This window comes from Lipomyces tetrasporus (assembly GCF_029532465.1).
Source record: "Lipomyces tetrasporus strain NRRL Y-64009 chromosome Unknown POJ06scaffold_10, whole genome shotgun sequence".
Classification (NCBI taxonomy): domain Eukaryota; kingdom Fungi; phylum Ascomycota; class Lipomycetes; order Lipomycetales; family Lipomycetaceae; genus Lipomyces; species Lipomyces tetrasporus.
Genome location: NW_026611605.1, coordinates 84,351 through 104,498, shown reverse-complemented (window position 1 = coordinate 104,498; position 20,148 = coordinate 84,351). Strand labels below are relative to the sequence as shown.

General features: G+C 45.6%; 3 protein-coding genes across 3 annotated transcripts; all 3 read left to right on the top strand.

The window, feature by feature from the left end:
- Positions 1-12,547: 12,547 nt before the first annotated feature.
- POJ06DRAFT_226721 (OPT oligopeptide transporter protein-domain-containing protein) lies at positions 12,548-15,267 on the top strand (the record flags this gene model as incomplete). The annotated part of the gene is made up of 1 exon (XM_056185734.1): positions 12,548-15,267. One exon carries the CDS (start codon positions 12,548-12,550, stop codon positions 15,146-15,148), a length of 2,601 nt encoding a protein of 866 aa, XP_056041131.1. The 3' UTR covers positions 15,149-15,267.
- Positions 15,268-15,385: 118 nt separating this feature from the next.
- Positions 15,386-16,177, top strand: POJ06DRAFT_285512 (uncharacterized protein; the record flags this gene model as incomplete). The annotated part of the gene is made up of 2 exons (XM_056190199.1): positions 15,386-15,404; positions 15,771-16,177. 2 exons carry the CDS (start codon positions 15,386-15,388, stop codon positions 16,175-16,177), a joined length of 426 nt encoding a protein of 141 aa, XP_056041130.1.
- A 1,926-nt stretch (positions 16,178-18,103) lies between these two features.
- POJ06DRAFT_201731 (uncharacterized protein) lies at positions 18,104-18,520 on the top strand (the record flags this gene model as incomplete). The annotated part of the gene is made up of 1 exon (XM_056185250.1): positions 18,104-18,520. A coding segment is annotated over one exon (417 nt), but the record flags the coding sequence as incomplete, so codon positions are not given.
- Positions 18,521-20,148: the final 1,628 nt, after the last annotated feature.

Here is a 20,148-nt window from a genome sequence, read left to right as displayed (position 1 = left end):
CATTGTATCTGCGGTTAACCAAGGAATGGCAAAGTACAGAAAATATTATTCGTTCATGGATGAAACGGATACGCATTACATCGCTCTAATCTTAGATCCCCGAGTGAAGCAAAATCTCATCTTGAAGGAGCTTGAGGCAGATGAGAACTCCGGCGCCCTCATAATTAATGCCATCCGCCAAAAACTGCATTTGATGTACGAATCAATTGATGAGGACTCCCCTGCTAGTCTGCCACTCTCGGCGGATTGCAGTAGAAACAATCTGGAGTCTCGGATGCTTCAGAAAGTGCAGCCCCGAAGCCAGACTACACTTTCCGACATAGACCGCTACTTCGATAGCCCGCTAGTCACTGTCATCGATACAGTCGATCCGAATTGGTTGTGCAAGTGGTGGCATGCACATAGAGAGGAATATCCTAGGATGGCGTCTGCGGCTAGAACTTTTCTAGCCATCCCAGCGTCAGAAGTTCAAGTTGAAAGGCTGTTTAATGCAGGACGATGTTGAAAAACAACTGTACCCTCATAGTAAGATAGTAAATGTGTAAGCTCTGTAGTTTGCACCAAGGCAACGGCAGATCACTCTGAGTGATCTCTACGTCATGATACTTGACACTAGTGATGATAAGCCGACGGGCTGGATATCACTATGTGAGTGCGGGCACAGGATATAGTCGTGTGATTAGGGCCACATCCGACTATCCTTATTAGAGTTTAGTGTACCCCTGACTCAGGTACACATTTACCGCACCATCGTTCCTCAGGCGACGGCCTGTACACGATGATCAAGATGATTTGCTAGAGAGCACCAGCACAGTGATGCCGTGCGGGGTCATGAGGACAGAATATGATATATGATGCATATCATATTCTGCAATAGAGCCGTAGGCTAGTAGATCCCTACTCTAGAGAGAGTAGTCAATGACTGTATTTTCATACGTACTATTATATTCACTAGTACATGCAAATCTTTACTTCTTAAAGATTAGCTACAGAGAAAATACTGTCATTCAGAAGAGAGGGGTATCAGGTCTTGAGCATGTACATAAATAGTCCTAGTCAATCCCTCTTGGAGACGTAACGAAGGTCTAACCAACCATCTCTTGCAATCTCCGACAACCCCTTCTTTGTTCATATAGCTGCACATTTTTTTTCAGGACGAGACGTGCTAGGAGTGAGAAGGCATTCGATGAAGGCCAACACAATGCGCATGTTAATGCTCATGAACGACTACTATAAGCATTAAAGAGCAAATATATCTATAGTTAACAATTTCGCATGATATGTCAATAGACGCTGACATCTTTATAAATCGGCCAGACTGCTCGCCCGTTCAAGGAGCACGAAGTTCTGTCAAGTTTGTGATCTCATCACGTTGATTTCTACATATTGCTATGCAAATCTCCTGACGGCCAATTGGGCGAGTCGAGTAGTTGATATCTCTCCGATCACTTGGTGACAATTTGAATACCAGCTAGTCCTAATTTAAGAGATTTTCTGCCGATAACCGATATCGGCACCTGTATGCCGATACGATATCGGCTAACTCCTATGCCTGCCGATATTTATTCGTAATTTTATTCGCAAGATCGGATCCGATACGATCCGATATCGGCAAACCGGCAAATCGTCAACAGCCCTAATCGCCTGTCCTCCAATCGCACTCTCGGAGTCACTAAGTGCGGTTCTCCTGTAACAAACACTGAAAATACCGGTCTTCCTGTATTTTGTATCGAGTCGTTGTCTATGTATGTCATGTTATCATACAATTGTGCCATAAATGTTGCGTTCCTCCTATTTGCGTCGATTTGGGTTTCAGTGGGCATTGATATAATAGTACCATCACTTAGTATATAGTCTCTACCGTACTGGATAGCCATAGAAACATGTACTATCACGAGTAGTAGAATTACTATAAATTCCAGGTGAACAAGCACAACTGTGGTGAAAGTTATTTGCTAGAACGTAAAGCGCTAATGGTGGACACGATGACCCAAGAAGGGGTTGTTAGAATGTTCGCTAGAGGTTGTTAGACCTTGTTGCGATTCCAAGAGTGGTTGAGATGGCGTATTTATGTACAATCAATGCTAGCACAGAGCCTCTCTCGACCGAATGATCGTTATCACTGTAGCTAATCTATATGAAGGAAGATTTGCGTATCCTGATGAATATATCAGAATGCGTGAAGCTACGATCATTCACTATACTTCATCAAGTAAGGTCGTCCATAAACTAGCTACATCAAATGCTACAATGTGCATATATCCCGTACGGCATCAGTCTGCTGATTGTCTCAGCTAAGTGATCTTGAACATCATGTACAAGGCCGTCGCCTAATAATGATGGTGCTAAGAGCGGTGTACCTGAGTCAAAAGTACTCCTAAACTCTAATACAAGGCTAATGTGGCTCGTTTAGCAATAGCCTAAATCTTCCGCACTCAGTTAGTGAGATCAGGCCCGTCGGCTCAAGAACTCCACTGTCAAGATACTAGCATAAAGAGATTATCAAGTGTATGGTTGTGCCATGCCTAGCAAACTAGAGCCTACTCATTTACGGTCTAAATGGGAGAACGAAGTTGAAGCAGCTTGTGCTTCTTTCCCAGCAAAAGTTAGGCTGGCAGGTTGGGACCATCTTGTGAAGGAGTGGAAGCAGGTAATGTCAAAAGACATATGCGCTGTAGCACCTGAATCCAGCATCCAGTAATCTGGTTCCAACTTCTGAGTGAGCGAGAGATAAGCAGAAGCAGCATTATCATTAACGTTGGACTCAACTACAAGCAGGCATGGTTTCCAATATGTAATATGCAATATTGCATTCAATTTTCATATTGCAATAATATTGTATTGCAGAATCGTATATTGCATATTGCAATAACCTATAATGATTAGTAATAGATTTCTAGTGATACTTTCTGTAGAAGGACGCAGAGCAACCAATTAAATATATTAATTGGTAGTTGAATATTTGAACCCATCAGTTCGGATTACAGACGCCCATATCTCTGATACCACAGTTCGCACGCTGATCAACTCCGAATTCGAGAAACATAAGGCACGCGTTATCGAAACCCTTCAAGAAAGCCCCGGTTTAATACACGTTGCCTTTGATGGATGGAGGGCACGTAATCGACACTCTCTATATGGCATCGCTTGCTTCTTCAGGGATGAAAACAACAAGCCACACAAAGTCATTCTGGGACTACCTGAAACTGGCAGACATTTGGGGACTTGCATTGCAAAAGAGGTCCTCCAGGTCTTCGAAGTCTTTGGCATTAAGGACAAAATTCGGTATTTCACACTTGACAATGCTAGCAACAACGATGCTGCACTCCAGGTTATTGGCACAGAGCTCGGCTTCGATGGTGCTCAGCGACGGGGGCGCTGCTTCGGTCATACAGTCAATCTGTCTGCGAAGGCGCTGCTCTTCGGTAACAATACGGACGCGTTCGAAGACCAACTCTCTGGTGCAGACGCGCTTTCTGAAGCCGAATACGAACTTTGGCGACAGAAAGGACCAGTTGGGAAGCTTCATAACTTTGTCCTTGATATTCATCGAGCAGACAGGCTGACATCCTTGTTGAAGGAACTCCAACAGTATGATATATCCAGGTCCGACGATCCGAAAATGCGCTTGAAAAAACCGCTCTCGGTAGTCCTTGATAATGACACCCGTTGGCTTTCCCAGCTCTATATGATTCGCCGTGCTTTGAAGCTTCGACTTTACTTCCAAATGCTCGTCACGAAGTACCGAAGTCAATGGGAGGAGGAGAGTACATCGAAAAGAACTGGTCAGTTGAAGAAGTCGGCAGTTTGTCCCCGAATCCTCAGAAGCGAGAACCAACTTACTGCCAACGATTGGTCTGTTCTCCAACATTTTGCAACAATTCTCGGGTACTACGAAGATGCAGTCAAGACTCTGGAAGGCGATGGCTTGATCAGAAAGCGCAGGACGGGATATACCGGCTCTTATGGAAACATTTGGGATGTGATCAACGGGTTTGAATTCTTGCTCGGCAAGCTGGAGAAATATAAGGATTTGGCAAAGAACTTTTCTGACCCTGAACAGTTCAGGATTGGCATTAATATGGCCTGGGAGAAGCTAGAGAAGTACTACACCATCAGTGTGGCGATCCATTCCATCCATTCCACTGAACCCCTCCGTGGAATGGAAGTGGACGGTAAGGGGCAATTTCGCGATGGAATGGATCCACGAAGGGTATCAGTGGAGTGGATGGACAGTGGAATGGACGAATGGATACATTCAAGCTATCTATCTAGCATCTACACCTCGATAACCTCGTTAGCCCCTGAAACCTCCTTTTCTCCCTCCTGACCACCTGTCAACTTCTTCCATTCCTTCAGCGACCTCTCATACGACTCCGGCAGCTGTAGAAAATGGTCCTTAGTTTGAACTAGACCAGCCTTTTGCCAAGAGCGCAGAGTCTGCACAATACCTATTGTATTGGCCTCAAGACGATTGCGCGAACTGTCTAACATTCCACCGCAAGAGGAGAACAATCTCTCGACATCTGCGCTCATGGGCGGAACGGAGAGAACGTCGAGGGCCATTTGAGCTAGCCGGGGATAAAGACTTCGTTTCTCGTGCCAATATGATAACGGATCAACAACATCCTGGTCCGAGTCCAGGTGCAAACGTTGCCACTCCTCGTATTCGTCTATTGTAGGGTACACCTGTTGAGAAGGCAGTGGTGCCTGGCGACTTTCTTCACGATTTTTGTTAAATTTCGTATGGAAGAACTTCCGCCGTTTGATATCTGACGGCAAGCTGCGTACAGAAGAGATGCTAAGATGCCTGTATTCTGAGTCCCATAGTTCCTGAACGAGTTTCTTTGCTGTATCAATCCATGAAGCTTCACTGGACCACCAATTCTCGAAGTATGCCCATCGATACGCAGGATGAAGGGCAACAGCAGCATAATAAACGGGCGTCTCATCTAACTTCTCGTAATATTCATTCAGCTTCTTCCATGCAAGATTAATGTTGATTTTGAAGTGTTCAGCATCAGGATATCGCATAGCCATTGCCTTCCAATGCTCGAAACGGGTGAGGAGGTGTTCATATGCGAAGACCACGTCCCATATAGTGCCATATGCTTCTGAGAAGCCATTCTTACGGGCCCTGAATTGTCCGTCGCCTTCAAGGACAAGGAGTACATCTTCAATTTCGGTCAGGACGTCATGATATAGTTGAGCCACGATCCAGTCCTTCTCCGTTATTTCGCTTTCATCCCGAATATAAAGGGGCATATCCTCCTTCCGCTTCGATCGCTTGCGAATCGAAGCGTCGAATTCAGCCCGTTGGTTAGCCCAAAGCTCCTCCAGGAACGGCCTCAACTCAAGACAACGGCGTAGCATGTACAACTGAGACAGCCATCGCGTCAGGTTATCCATCACGGTGTCCTTCGGACGGCTAGCTTTAATCTTAGGGTCCTTCGATATATCGAACTCCTTCTGCTGTAAATCCCGTAACAACTGCGTCAAGACATCCGATTTGTGAATAACGACAACGAGGTTATGAAGCTTCCCAATGGGCCCTTTCCGTCTCCAAGCTTCATGGCGAGAGGCATCAACAGTCGAATCGGCGGAAATCTCATCTTCAAACGCATCTGCGTCGTGGCCAAATAGCAGTTGCTTACAAACAAGGTTGAGAATATGACCAAAGCATCGGACTCGGCGACTTCTGCCCTTGAATTCAAGCGCTGTACCAATCGTATCCATCGCCGTATCGTTGTTAGCTGCGTTATCCAGTGTGAAGTACCCAAGTTTTGAGGAAATCTCATAGCTGGCAATAATATCAAGTACGTGGACGGCAATATTCTTGCCTGTATGCCGTTCCACGATTTCTGGGATTCCTAAAACCAGCTTTTGCGCTCGGCTTTCGCTGTCAAGGAAAAAGCAGACGATCCCGTACATTGCGTGTCGATTTCGCGACCGCCAGCCGTCAAACGCTATATGGACCTTGCCTTCAACTCCTCCAAGGACCTCGACCACATGCGCCTTATTGGTATTATATACTTCGAGAATTCGACTGCGGACGGTATCGTGGCAAATATGCGCGTCAGTGATACTGACGAGTGGGTTAAGGTATTCAAGGAGGTCGCGAAAGCGCTGGTTTTCGATCTGGCGGAACGAGCCCTGAGAGTCAATAACCCATGCGACAAGCAACTGCTGGAATTTCTCTCTGCTAAAGCCACCAATCAAAGTACTTGCAATCTGCTGTTCTCGAGGATTGTTTGGGTTTAAATTGAAAAACGACGTGATACTCTTAGACGGCGTCTTCTCCTTAACCTTCACTGGGGCCCTGCGTTTGCCTGTTGGGTCCCATATATTGTGCTCGAAGAAAAGGTGGTTCTCCGCATTCTGGGTTCCAGTTGCAACCGTATTATGAGGTCGGCGCCTCTTCTTGTCGATACAAGGCCGGCAGACCCATCGTCTTTTTGAATCGTCGTCGCTATGTTGAATGTCGAAGCCGTGGCTCCACACCCAGGACGACGTGCTGGCAGCACGCACTGACCTCACATATCCTGGAAACTCCTTCCAAGGGAAACTGTCCCAGACATCCTGAATATCTTCTAAGGTAGTTGAAGGCGTATTTCCAGTCGTCTCGCTGTCAGTTCTGTATGTTTCTGCCATATTGATGTCTTAGAGTAAGAGTGTTTACATGCAAAGATACAAGAATTACTACGTAGACGCGTGCTGAAACGTCCCAGGGCTAGCCCCTGCCTTCACCCCTGAGGCGTGCTTAACCTCTAAAATCCTGTCCATCCGTCCATTCATCCATTCCACGCCGACTTTAAATGGATGGATGGATTACGTAACAGCAAACAGATGGAATGGATGGGAATGGATGCACGGACCTCCATTTCCATCCATCCATTCCATTTGACCAAATCAGTGGAGTGGATCGCCACACTGTACACCATTCTCGACGAAACACCGATATATTATGCTGCCGTTGCGCTTCATCCAGCGTATAGATGGGGGTGGTTCGAGCAGTCATGGTCACGTCATCCTGATTGGATCAGAACTGCAAAAAGGATGGTTCAGCAAGTATGGGAAGAGAGATATCGAGACCTCGAGGTGATCTCGGACGATGAGCAAGATGCAAAACGACAAAAGTACTATTACAACGCCTTCGAAGAGCACTGCGAACAGATCAGAGTCGATTCGAATCAAGCAGGGGGTCTAGACGATGATCCCTTTGCCGACGATGAGTTCGAAAAATGGCAAGCAACTCACCGCAACGACGACAAGTTTGTTCGTGATCCAATAGCTTATTGGCATGAGATGCGCTTTCAATACCCTCGGCTCTCTCGAATGGCACTCGACTTTCTCACGATACAATCCATGTCTGCTGAGTGTGAAAGACTGTTCTCAGCCTCAGGGCAGATGGTTGTCCCTCAACGGAGTAGTCTTCACGCCCGAACAATAGGGATGTGTCAAGTGTTGAGGTCATGGTTTCGCGCTGGTATTACAAATGACCTAAATCCTTTGTTCCTTTCAATCATGGAGGAGAAAAGACAGCTTGAGAGCATGCATCTCAATGATGACGAGTTCAGAAGACGGGAGCTATCATGGCTTATTGGGAAGGCGCAAAACTTGGAGGCTGAAGAGATGATTTAAATGGTCATGGGAAAACGGCAGAGAAGTTGCTTACATGGTAGTACGGTATTTTAACTCAAGACGACTTCAAATTTGCGGAGTATCTTAGGTGGGCTTCCCCTGAGGGGACGGTGACAGAGTGGGTCACCCCATACATTGAAGTCAACTACACTTACACCATCTACACTTGAGGCGTCCGTTGATACACTACATTCAAGTCTCGCTTATTAATATACACTTACTCTACACAGACAAAAAATATGTAGTTGATATAGTTGATTGGAGCTCTGGAAGAAGAGAAGATCAATGACAGTGATGGGATTGAAGGGCCGACACAGGCTGGAGAAATTGTACCATATAGTCATGGCGTGATAAGAAGACGGGAAGACCGATCCCCAGATAGTAGTGATGGTGAGCAACCTAGACAGAGGTTGTGAAGAGAACAAGGAAAGTTTCAGGACGAGAAATAGTCCTCAGAGGGGATAGCACTGAGAACACGACGTGGAGACCAATTGAGACTGGGATGGTCTTGCGAGCAGATGGAACAGTAGTGGAGTCGGACCAACCAGAGGGAGCTGAGCCTCATGAAGGTCAAGTTCAAGTCAGTCAACCTCGCAGTCAATGGGCGGTCATTATTCCGGGAACCTCGCAAGTGAAGTAGTGGGAGATGCGCCTCACGAAGGTCAAGTCCAAGTCAGTCTCCCTCACACTCAACTGTTGTCTGATGTGCCACGCATCACCCGGAGCAGAGGTCCCCCCGCTATCGAATACGCTCATGCAATTAGTGAACGCGTTCTCATGGTCAAACGAAATTGAAGAACCAGTGAGCTTTCGTCAGACTTTTAGTCGACCTGATCGACAACAGTGGATCACTGCCTGCGATTCCGAGTACAACTCGCTGATCGTCAATGGTACATGGGAACTCGTCATTCTTCTCAAAGGCAGAAAAGCTATATCCTGCAAATGGGTCTTTAAAATTAAATATAAACTCAACGGTGAAGTCGAGCGCCATAAGGCGAAACTAGTTGTTCGCGGGTTCTCTCAAGTAGAGGGAGTAGACTACACAGAAACGTCCTCACCAGTGATACGGTTCGAGTCGATTCGAATTCTGTTGGCTATCGCTACAGAGTTCGATATGGAAATAGAGCAGTAACTGCATTTCTAAACGGTGACTTGGAAGAGGAATTATATATGCGACAGCCGGAAGGTTATGTAGTGAAGGGGAAGGAGGAGTTGGTGTGTAAATTAAAGAAGAGTCTACATGTCAGGAACGCCAATGAGCGACTCGTGCGGCTGGGGCTGCTCGGAGGATCGGCAATACATTGGTGTTGGGGTTTTCGTTTGTCGGCTGTGGGCCTTCGTTGTGTTGCGTGTTCTTTTGTTGGTCGTTTGCTTGTTGGGTTGTTGTCTTGGGTTGTTGTCTTGGTTTGTTGTCTTGGTTTGTTGTCTTGGTGTGTTGTCTTGGGTTGTTGCGTGTTCTTTGCGTGTACATAATCCAGTAGGCGCCTGACAGAATATAAATGGAGGGGTTTGTCCTCGCTGTCAGGTCAAGCAAGAAGTCTTGTATTGTAGGGAATACATTCTTGTCTACGATCTTGTCCAGTCCAGTCCCGTCTAGTCTCGTCTTGTCTTAGTCCAGTCCGGCCTAGTCCCGCGCCGTTACACTACATGGCCTAAAGCAGGCGCCAAGGTGTTGGAATCATTGTAATCATCAATTTTTGGAAAGCATTGGCTTTAAAAGGGCAATCACAGAATATGGTATTTATATAAAAGGTGATGGCGAACACATTACGTACATTGGGTTGTATGTTGATGATATGATTATTGTTGGAAAGAAGGCGGACAGGGAGGACCAGCTCTTCAACAAGCGATTCGACATGACTGATATGGGTAAACTCGAATACTTTCTCGGAATAAAGATTGCTAGAGACCGGGCACTCAAGACTCTCAAAATCGACCAAAGTCGTTACATCGAAAAGATGCTCGCGAGTTTTGATATGACCGATGCCAAGCCGAAGGCTATCCCTATGAACACCTATGTCCAGCTACAGCGACTACCGGACGATCGGCCCGGAAAATGAATCCAGCTTTCGGAGCCTCATTGGCTGCCTTATGTATGCAATGGTCGCTACTAGACCCGATATCGCCGCAGCAGTCTCTAAGCTCAGTCAGTACTGTAATAAGCCTGCCGAGAAACACATTCTGGCAGCTAAAAATGTATTACAATACTTGAAAGGTACAGCCAACCACGGAATTGAATATCGACGTCCTGCACAGCTCGACCTAGCTGGCTACTGTGAAGCTGTGGGCGGGAGATAAAGAAACCCGACGCTCCACAAGTGGGTACTTGTTCCTTCTTGGTGACGGCGCAGTAGCGTGGAAATCAAAGCGACAAGCTTCCACGGCATTGTCTACTAAGCGGAATACATTGCACTTGCCGAGGCAGCAAAAGAGCTTCTGTGGCTACGAATGCTACTCAAGGAAGTCAAGCAAGAACAACTGATTCTGCAAGGCGAGTGCCAAGGCCGGGCCCGAACTCTGCGTCAAGGTACCTCGACCGATTAGAGTCAGGGCGATCTGGCTTCTGATCCGTGCGCGACTTTCTTTCTTGAATTATGCGTGCGCTGTCAATGAAGCCGCCTCAGAACTAATTCTAGCCTAGCGCCGTTAGCTGGGAACCTGTAATTTGGGCTTTCGTTTCTGGGTCGGTCAGGAGCAATTGCTGATCTTTTTGCCCACGGAATATGCTATTAATTGTTGTATAATAATATATGGCCCACCACAATGGTTGCAGACAACTTTTCACAATTCATAACATTTTTGGGAGGACAACCACTGACTCGTTAGCTGCGGTTCCACGGTGACGGCACGTTGGATTAGCTAATTGACCACGGAGTGATGGACCCGCACGGGCAAGAGGAGCTTGAGGTTTACTGAGTTCGGGTCAGGCGATAAGGTGTCGTTGAGCTGCAGTCATTCACAAATCAGTCGCGCCCTTCGCATTGCCCAACCGATGGTAATGCAACAGCAAAGTTGAGAAATGAATTGACAACTTGAAGTTCGGAATAAACGCGGGAACTGAAACTATCTGCACTTAACATTACAATACTTTTCAAGTTTTGATGTCGATAGAGAATTTTCTATCATGCGATTCGGCTTTTGAAGTGCCTGAGATTGATCAATGCGGCCTCTATCACGACGACCACAAGACTTGGCTTTCCGTGAGAGAAAGGCATTGTTTACCTTATCATCTGTCAGGAACCTGACAGGATTGCGCCGCTACGCCACTCCTGACTGTCCCTGAGGCTGTGCTGTCTGCCGAAGCGCCTAACGGACAGACACAAGCGCTGCAGCTTTTGCAGGTTTCTGTAATTTGGGTATATTAGGATAGTACCGTTTTACCACTTTCTAATTTGTTGTTGTTATTTCTTTTTATTGACGATTCCGATTGTTAATTACGATTTCGTGATAATTATTTTGGTGGGTTCTATTTCTATTCTAGCAGATGTATATAATGATGAGGACGTATTGTTGCTGCTCGCTATCCACTGTTGTGGCTCATTACTGTGGTAAAAACTTTAAATTCCCCCCTGTTCTCAGCTCTGATGCCCACAATGCTACGTATCGCTCCACTTGAGATCCATGGGCATGAGCAGCCCCAGTTGTACTGCAAATTTGGGTATTCGTAGTCCAGATATTTAGTTCTTAAGCAAGTGGTGCGTCTGGTCCCACTTGCCGCTCGCCTAGATTGTCCGATGCCAAGATTCATTGCCAAACAGCACAGATATAACTTTCATCGTTGCCCAGGTAACTCGACAAATCGAATTATGAGCTCACGATCTTTCCGTTACAATTGATACACGTATTACGTAGTAGCAGGTAACTTTACATTGAAATGCTGTCGCAATCTTGGCACCCGCAGGAACTTCTCGTGCGATAGCTGAGGCACGCGATGGTGGCGTCGTATAAGCAGCTTCTAGGTAACATATCTGCAAATTGGTAAATATACCCAATAGCTATCGCAACCACCACCACACAATATGCAATCTCTTCATAGTCCTGTTATAACTTCAATACAACCATGACATTCTCGGATCAAATCTACTTCAAAATCTTCATCGCTTCTGCTCTTATTATTTTCATGAAGGTTGGGAGCTGTGAGGTTTTTCGCAAACTTTGCATATGATAACTGATGCGATATCTGTAGTAAAGTTTCAAGTGTCACTGGTTGCTGCTATAGTAGACAGAGAAAGGCCGACGCCTAAGTGGTAGGGGGAATGGCACCGCAGGTGCACACCCCGCAGTGCAGCCAAGTAGTCCGACGCTACGATCGCACTTTAAATTTGACACCAGATATTGCGGGGCCTGTGCACTGAAGTTTCTCTTTTAGCTTATCCGGGCTTTGCAGATGTCTCGGCATATATCGCAGGCACTACGCTTTTATGTTATCTATAGTAGTGATAGGAAACATGGGCAGATAAGATTAACGACGCAAATATGTCGTTGTATTTTCTAACCATTTCCTTGGCATCGCTTATATCTCTCGCTACGACGGCGCACAATTACAAGTACTCAAAGATAAGAGTCTATATGCAGAAATTGCTTCTGAAACAGAAAAAATGCGTGTATCGCATACCTGTATGTAGCACGAGATAACGAAGAATAATGAGCATCTGAAACATCAAGACTTTTGATACTTCTTATCATTGAGCAACTCGTATCACTGAGTGAGCAATGTATTTAACTTGCACGCTGGCCAGTTTCACAGCCCTTTCTACTTGTCGTCAAGGAAATCACAGTACGGGAAGCATCATAGTTGCTATCAATCTGTGTCGTGAAGCCTTTCATAACATATATTCCTAGCTAATCCAATGTGAGTTACATTGTAACTATTTGGTAACTAATCATTAACACGTTTCTTAGAAATATGAAAGACGAACTCCATGAATATGTGGCAGGACAGGTTCATGATCCCAATGCAGTTGCTTCATCCAATGAAGTTTCAAAGGAAAAAGTGGGCATTGTTAGTGTTCAGGAAGTCGTTGATATTCCCAACCTCCGGGAGAAGGCCATGCAACGACTTAAAAGTGGCATGAGAAAAGATCTTGAAGATCTTTTGGATATGGGTCCCCAAACGGATTACTTGTTCGATATGATGAGCACATTGAGCGTTGATGAAGCTTTGCTTGTCCTAGAAGAGGCCGTCGTCTATCATTCGGACGACCCAAATTTTCCTTCAGAGACTCTTCGTACTATAGCGATTATGTTGAAGGGAGAAGAAGCATATGGCACAGATCACGAATCGTACGTTCTTGACGTTTTGTTGGAGGCAACTTTGATTAAATTTCATTCACCATACCCGGAGGTGCGGGCAATTTGCGATCCGACAGATGACCCAAGTACGCCTGTGGAAACTATTCGTGCCTATTTCCTGGGTATTGTTTGGGTCGCAATTGGTTCATTTATTAACGAGCTCTTCAACTTCCGTCAACCATCGCTCAAGCTTCGGTCCACAACTCTTCAAATCTTACTTTATCCATGTGGAAAGCTATTGGAGAAAATTTTGCCAGACAAAGGTATAACCTTGTTTGGAGTTCGACACTCACTCAACCCGGGACCTTGGAACTTCAAGGAGCAGATGCTTGCAACCCTTATGGTTAATGTGGGATCTGGCTCTACGAACTTCATGAGCTACGTCCTCACAATGAAGCTGAAACTGTTCTTCAATCAGACCTGGGTGACTTTTGGCTTCATATTCTTATTAAACTTTTCCACACAGTTTATGGGATTTGGTCTTGCCGGTATATTGAGAAGATGGGTCGTCTACCCTTCAAAAGCTGTTTGGCCTTCTCTTTTGCCAACTCTTATGCTCAATCGCACGTTATTGCTGCCTGAAACTGGGCGCAATATTCACGGATGGACAATTTCCAAATACAAATTCTTTTTCATATGTCTCGGTGCGAGTTTGGTGTATTTTTTTATTCCGGGGTATGCATTCACAGCACTTAGCACATTCAACTGGATGACATGGATTGCACCTCAGCACAAGGTGCTGGCCATAGTGACTGGCTCTAGCTTGGGGCTCGGGTTCAATCCTTTGACCACGTGGGATTGGGCCGTTATGAACTATTCCAATCCTCTTGCAATACCATTTTTCTCAGCATGTAACAGATACATTGGCATGCTATTCGCTGGTTTTGTCATCATCGCTCTTTATTGGAAGAATTATAAATGGACGGGGTATCTTCCTATTAATTCCAATGCGACTTGGAACAACAAAGGAACTGCATTCAATGCATCTCAGATTGTCAACGATAAGCTTGAGCTTGATCTGGAGAAGTATAAAGCATACTCACCTCCTTTTATTTCCTTGGGTTATTTAGTATACTATGGCGCGCAATTCACTCTGCTTACCTTGTCGTTCGTCTACATCTGCCTTACCGAGTGGTCACAGATCAAAGTGGCAGTGCAAGGCTTTTGGAAGAGCCTCAAGGACCGCCGAGTGTCCAACTACGAGATGCAAAATGATCCTATGTCTAGACTGATGGCGAAATATCCAGAAGTCCCAGATTGGTGGTATCTGTGTATCCTCTTGATATCTCTAGCGTTCGGTATCATTGCTGTCCAGTGTTGGCCAACCGAAACTCCTTCATGGGCAATTATTGTTATTATCGCTGTATGCGTAGTGCTTGTTATTCCCAGTGCAGTGATTTACTCGGTCACCGGGTTTCAGCTTGGATTTAGTGATATGGGCATCATTCTCGGTGGATATATGGTTCCGGGGCATGCCATCTCGAATATGATTTGCCGTGTCTATGGATGGAATGTTGATGCTGAGGCAGAAAGTTTCATAGGCGATCAGAAGCTTGCTCATTACTCCAAGATTCCACCGAGAGCAATGTTCAGATGCCAGATGCTGGCAACATTGATTCAAACATTTTCTACGATCGGAGCACTGGACGTGCTTATGAAGTCCATTCCAGATTTGTGCAGTCCGACACAAGCAAACAAATTTGTTTGTACATTTCCTCGTTCCTTATATACTGCAACACTGGTCTGGGGCGTTGTTGGACCTAACAGAGTTTTCAACACTCTTTATCCAATGCTGAAGTGGGCCTTCCTTGTTGGTGCTATCGCCGCCGTCCCGTGCCACTATGCTCGAAAGTATTTTTACAAATACTTGAAGCATGTCAACCCTATTCTCGTTCTATCAGGTATGACTTGGTTTGGGAATTCATACAATCTGTCTTACTACACACCTGGAATTGAACTGTCGTTCATTTTTATGTACTGCATCCGACGCAGATATCTGTCATGGTGGACAAAGTATAACTACGTTCTTACATCCGCACTTACTGCTGGCGTCGCTTTTGGGGGTATCCTCATCTTCGCGTCGCTGCAGGTAACTAAGACTAATTTCAAGTGGTGGGGAAACACAGTTTCTAGTGCTGGAATTGATGGTGCAAGGACTGCCGCATTATATACTCTTCCTGCAGGTTCGCATTTAGGACCTACTACGTGGGAATAGATAAGAATTGAGAGGTTGCGTGTTGCGCAATTTGAGAACAGGAATTATTAGAACCTTTTGTCTGGATCATTATTTCGTCGTGTAGTAGTATAAATGACAATTATAATGGTGATGGAGAGAAATTAATAGGGTTCACACTTAATTTGTAATCTGCGAATACTCATCAGTAGGGACTGCTACGTTATAGTGCAAAGGACTCTATCGAGAATCTTGAAAGCTGCATTGGAAGCTACACTCATGGAGCTGGAGCTTGAGCGTAAGTTGATAATAATCACGGGTGATAATGCCAGTAAGAGTGAGACAATGGTTTCAACGCTATATGACAACCTCCAAAGAAAGGATTCGCTTCCGAGACGTTCGTTGTTTGGGTTATATCCCAATTTGATCGTGAAGATATTCTTCATGCCTTGAAGTCTGGTAGTACTGCAGGAGCTTGTACCGCGAATGTGACGGTTTGGGCAGTAGAGAACCATGGAAATTTGCAACGCAGAAGCAGTAGCAAGACTTCGGATCCTTGCTCTCTGTATTGACCGTCCTCAACGAAGGCAGAAGTGGCCTGAAGTCTGCAAATTCCTCAATTTTCCTGACCCTGACCCTGACCCTAACCCTAACCCTGTAACAGAGAAGTTTGTACATTCCATCTCTGACAGCCTTGACCTTGCTGGCGCAGCACCGCTCCTTTGTGCTGGCATCACAACTTACTCCCCGCTCCGTCTCTGGGGTGCCCATCCTGGCTCGAAATTCGGCGTTGTTGGCCTTGGTGGTCTCGGTCATATGGCTTTGAAGCTTGCTGAAGCTATGGGCACGGATGTTACTCTCTTCAGCCGTTCTCAAGGAAAGGCCGAGGATGCTAAGCGTCTTGGAGCCGATCACTTTCTCATTTCCAGTCACCCTGAGCAGATGGAGGCTGTAGCTGGCCAATTCGACCTGATCATTGACACCCTTCCGTACAATCACGACATGAACCCTTACGCTAAAGCTCTTGTCCCTAAAGGTTCTCTTGTGTTTGTCGGGTTCTTTGGCTCTTAGAGCCCACCGTTAATTCTGCCCCCTTGTACTGCCGAGTCAGAATTTGGCAGGATCGCTTATTGGGGGAATTAAGGAGACCCAGGAGATGCTTGACTTTTGTGGCCAGCATGGGATTATATCCGACAATAAGAACATAGTTTACGCAGAAGTTCTTCGAAGAACGTAGTAGTCCACTAAACTGAGCTACGAATAAATACACAACAGCGCCCCCGCTCGAGCGAAGCGTCTTGATTATCATGCGCTGAATACCGGCACAGATAGTGAAGGCGACTCTGACGAAGGCCCGCAATCCCGTTCGCGTCGTCGCCTTGAAGTGAGTGAGACAGCTACCGCATCTTCTGATGACATTATATCCCCTGATGAATCTGCGTCCGAAGTTCTCGCAAGCGATGCTGACATGGATCCTTCCCTTTCGCCAGTCATTCAAAGAAAGCCTTATTTAGCCATGTTTTTATTTTCTAAGTCTTAATTTTATTTGTAGTTATGCTTGTTTCATATTTCGTATTTAATTACAAATTGGATAAGTAAATTTTAATTCTTGTCATCCAGATGCGGCAATCATCAGTCGATCAGAGCAATCGTAGAATCGGGCACGAAATATGGAAACCGTATCAATAACAACAGCTTATGTTGCCTGCATATAAGCTGATCTTTACATATATTAGACCTGCTCATCCGGCTCATTTGCAGAGCAATGTGACCTGGGTTAATACGTATGCATCGCCTGATCGATCTTAAGCATTATACGACAGTCGTATCTAACCCAGTTGCACGGTATATCTCATATTAGTGATGGTGTAATATCTTTTATTCATATTCCTGCGAGAATATCCGTGGATATCCGTGGATATAGGATACGGATACGGATAAAGCCCAGTTCTTACGGATACGGATACGGATACGGATATGGATAACTATGTTGCCTGGATACGGATACGGATACTGATAACGGAAAATCCTTATCCGTGCCGATCCCTAGTAAGTTTATATTGTATTCCATATTGCAACCATTTGCAATACGCAATACGCAATATATACAATATTGGACACCATGCCTGACTACAAGCAACCAATCATGTGCATCCGCTTCATCGCTCCAAGAGAGAGGCATCTCTTCATCCCTGTCATTGTTAGGAACAGTCAAAAGACGATTCCTGTGGGAAAGTGTCATTAAAGATTGATGGGGCTGCCGTCAGGGAAAGAGTAGCAACGCTGGCTGCTACAGAAGCAGCGGGACCAGCACTAATCACATCATCCACACCAAGACGTTCGCGATATTTCTTAACTCGACAGTCCTTTTCCTCACGATTGCGTTTACCGCAGAGGGTACACGTGATTTTTGGTTTATTTATCCCACGCTCAGAGGTCTTTTTGGGTTTAGACTTCTTAGTCTTGCCAGTCTTTTAAGTCGCCTGGCGCTGCATACGGAAATGAGTGACTGTCGAAAACATCTTGTCGATGGTGAGGTCAGTGTTGAAAAAAGCTGGCCGTAATTTTCGATATTTTGCCTAACCCTGAAACCTTAAATTATTAGGTGTCCGGCTGTTGTATGATACAGCAGCCTCGTCTTCTTAGTATCATGCACAATTATATTAAATCCTGAATATAGAGCAGAGACAAACGAAGTGCAGACTGGCAGTATCAAATCTCTTCAAAGCATTCTTTTTTCCATTGATAGACCGCTGTATGGATTTCTTACTTGGACGAGCCATGGCGAAATTTAATGTCGATATGAAGGGAGACTACGCGTTCTGTGTTGTTCACGAGTTGTGAAAGGCGCTTCCTGTAGACTAGCCCCGACGCGCAAGGGTCAAATCACAATCATGATTTCGATCGCTCAGATCAGCTTAAACGCAATGCGTACGTTCAAGAGCACCTCACCGCCGAAGCGCAAAAGCTTTATCGTCCATCGGAACTTATCAAGTCAGCGTCACACGGTCGCTCCTGGGAAGACAAGTACTAAAGAAGACCATTGGAGGAAACTACGTTCGCAATCAAGAAGTGATCAATCTTCAGCAGAAATTCTTGTCAGAAAACCCAGCTGAACGTGCTCCACATATTGGAATGACAGCACTAGAAGACATCAGGGAAGCCCTAGAGTTTCTGTCGAGAGAGGACTTGTTGACAAGGAGAACAAAGATCCAAGATCATGACGTAGAACTTGACGGATTCGTATTCGCTGATAGGGAAAATATTGTGACGCTTCGCCAACGTGGTTACCTGACGTTATTCGACTCTACATATGGCACGAACTCCCACAATTACGCTCTGTTCACGTTTATGGTCCGAGACGGGCACGGTATCTTTTTAACATGCCCTCACGCAATTCTGCAGTCCGAGTGATATGCTCTGCAAAGCATTGCAAACGCTAAAATTGTGGGCATTGGGTTGGCGTCCTCAATACATCTTAACTGACGATAGTGCTACAGAACAAAAGGCTGTGAAGATGGCTTTTCTAAGAGAATGTGCAGCAAGATGAACGAAGAAGGGGTTGTCGGAGATCGCAGAGATGGTTGGTTAGACCTTAGTTGCGTCTCCAAGAGGGATTGACTAGGACTATTTATGTACACGCTCAAGCTCTGATACCCCTCTCTTCTGACTGACAGTATTTTCTCTGTAGCTAATCTTTAAGAAGTAAAGATTTGCATGTACTATTGAATATAATAGTACGTAAGAAAATACAGTCATTGACTACTCTCTCTAGAGTAGGGATCTACTAGCCAACGGCTCTATTGCAGAATATGATATGCATCATATCTCATCATGGCCCCGCACGGCATCACTGTGCTGGTGCTCTCTAGCAAATCACCTTGATCATCGTATAGTCGACTTCTTCATTTCATTGTCCATCTCCATGAGAATGCAAACTTCAGCACTCTGTAGGGCGCACTCACATCATTCTTCGTCCACGCAGCCGCGGGATTCGAGAAACCACCTTGCATTACTGTAGTGGCAATTGACTCAGCCCACGTAATTGCGACAAGGCTGGCTTCCAAATATTGTTTCTGTAATGAGCCACAGGAGCCGAATTATCCAAGCTTTCCCTTCTTTTTGCGAAGATGAATATTCCATCTCCCGCGCTATGATTATTGTCTGACCTGTTAGCTTAAGACCAAAGGAGCGTGCAATGAAATAATATTGGCGATCTTCTTCGGAGCTCAAAAACAAGTTGCCCTTCTACACCGCGAATAGCCTGGTCTAAATATCTGTGCACGTTCCATATGCCTCTTCATATACTTCAATATGGTGTGGTGTACGACTTCTCACGTGATGGTGGTCAGAGCGAATCCGGTTCCAGGCCGCGGACAAAATTATTTGAAACAACTTGTCATACTGCATCCTAATTGCGGCCAATAGAGATTGGGTTGCTGTCTTTCTTTACGCGCACGGTGTGGATGAAGAAGGTAAGTGGACGAATGTATACCAGTTAATGCCAGCCGCATATCGCGAGGAACATTGCCCTTCTCTAAGCCGAGCGGGTCGGTCGCAGGCCTCCCTCAACGTGGCAAAGGCTGCCTCACGCCCAGTCCGTAGTTAATGAGAGGTACCGCCAAGAAATTCTAAACATCCTGGTTTCAGAGTGAGCTCGGATATAGATATCGAGTTGTTCAATCATTACGTGTAAAACGACCGAGATAGCTGCGATCGTGTCAAGTACTCAGGTACTGTGGGCAAGACACAGTATAATATTGTAACTATCCGTCACTGATCAGTAGATGTGAGAGGCTATCTGAGATGGCGAGATAGCTTGCAGGCTACGTCACCTCTGGTTTGCCGGAGAAGGTGCGCGACTGAGAAGCGTGTAAACAGATCCATGACGCGACAAGAAAGCTGCACTATGCCATGTTCGTGTAGATTTAGCCAATTTGGGCCTAGCGTAAATTTGAGGCGTCAAAATGATGCAGAGAAATGCGGTTTTACGCCCTTTAGAGTGGGCAAGGGTTATCTCGAAAATCTGGGGTCACAAAACC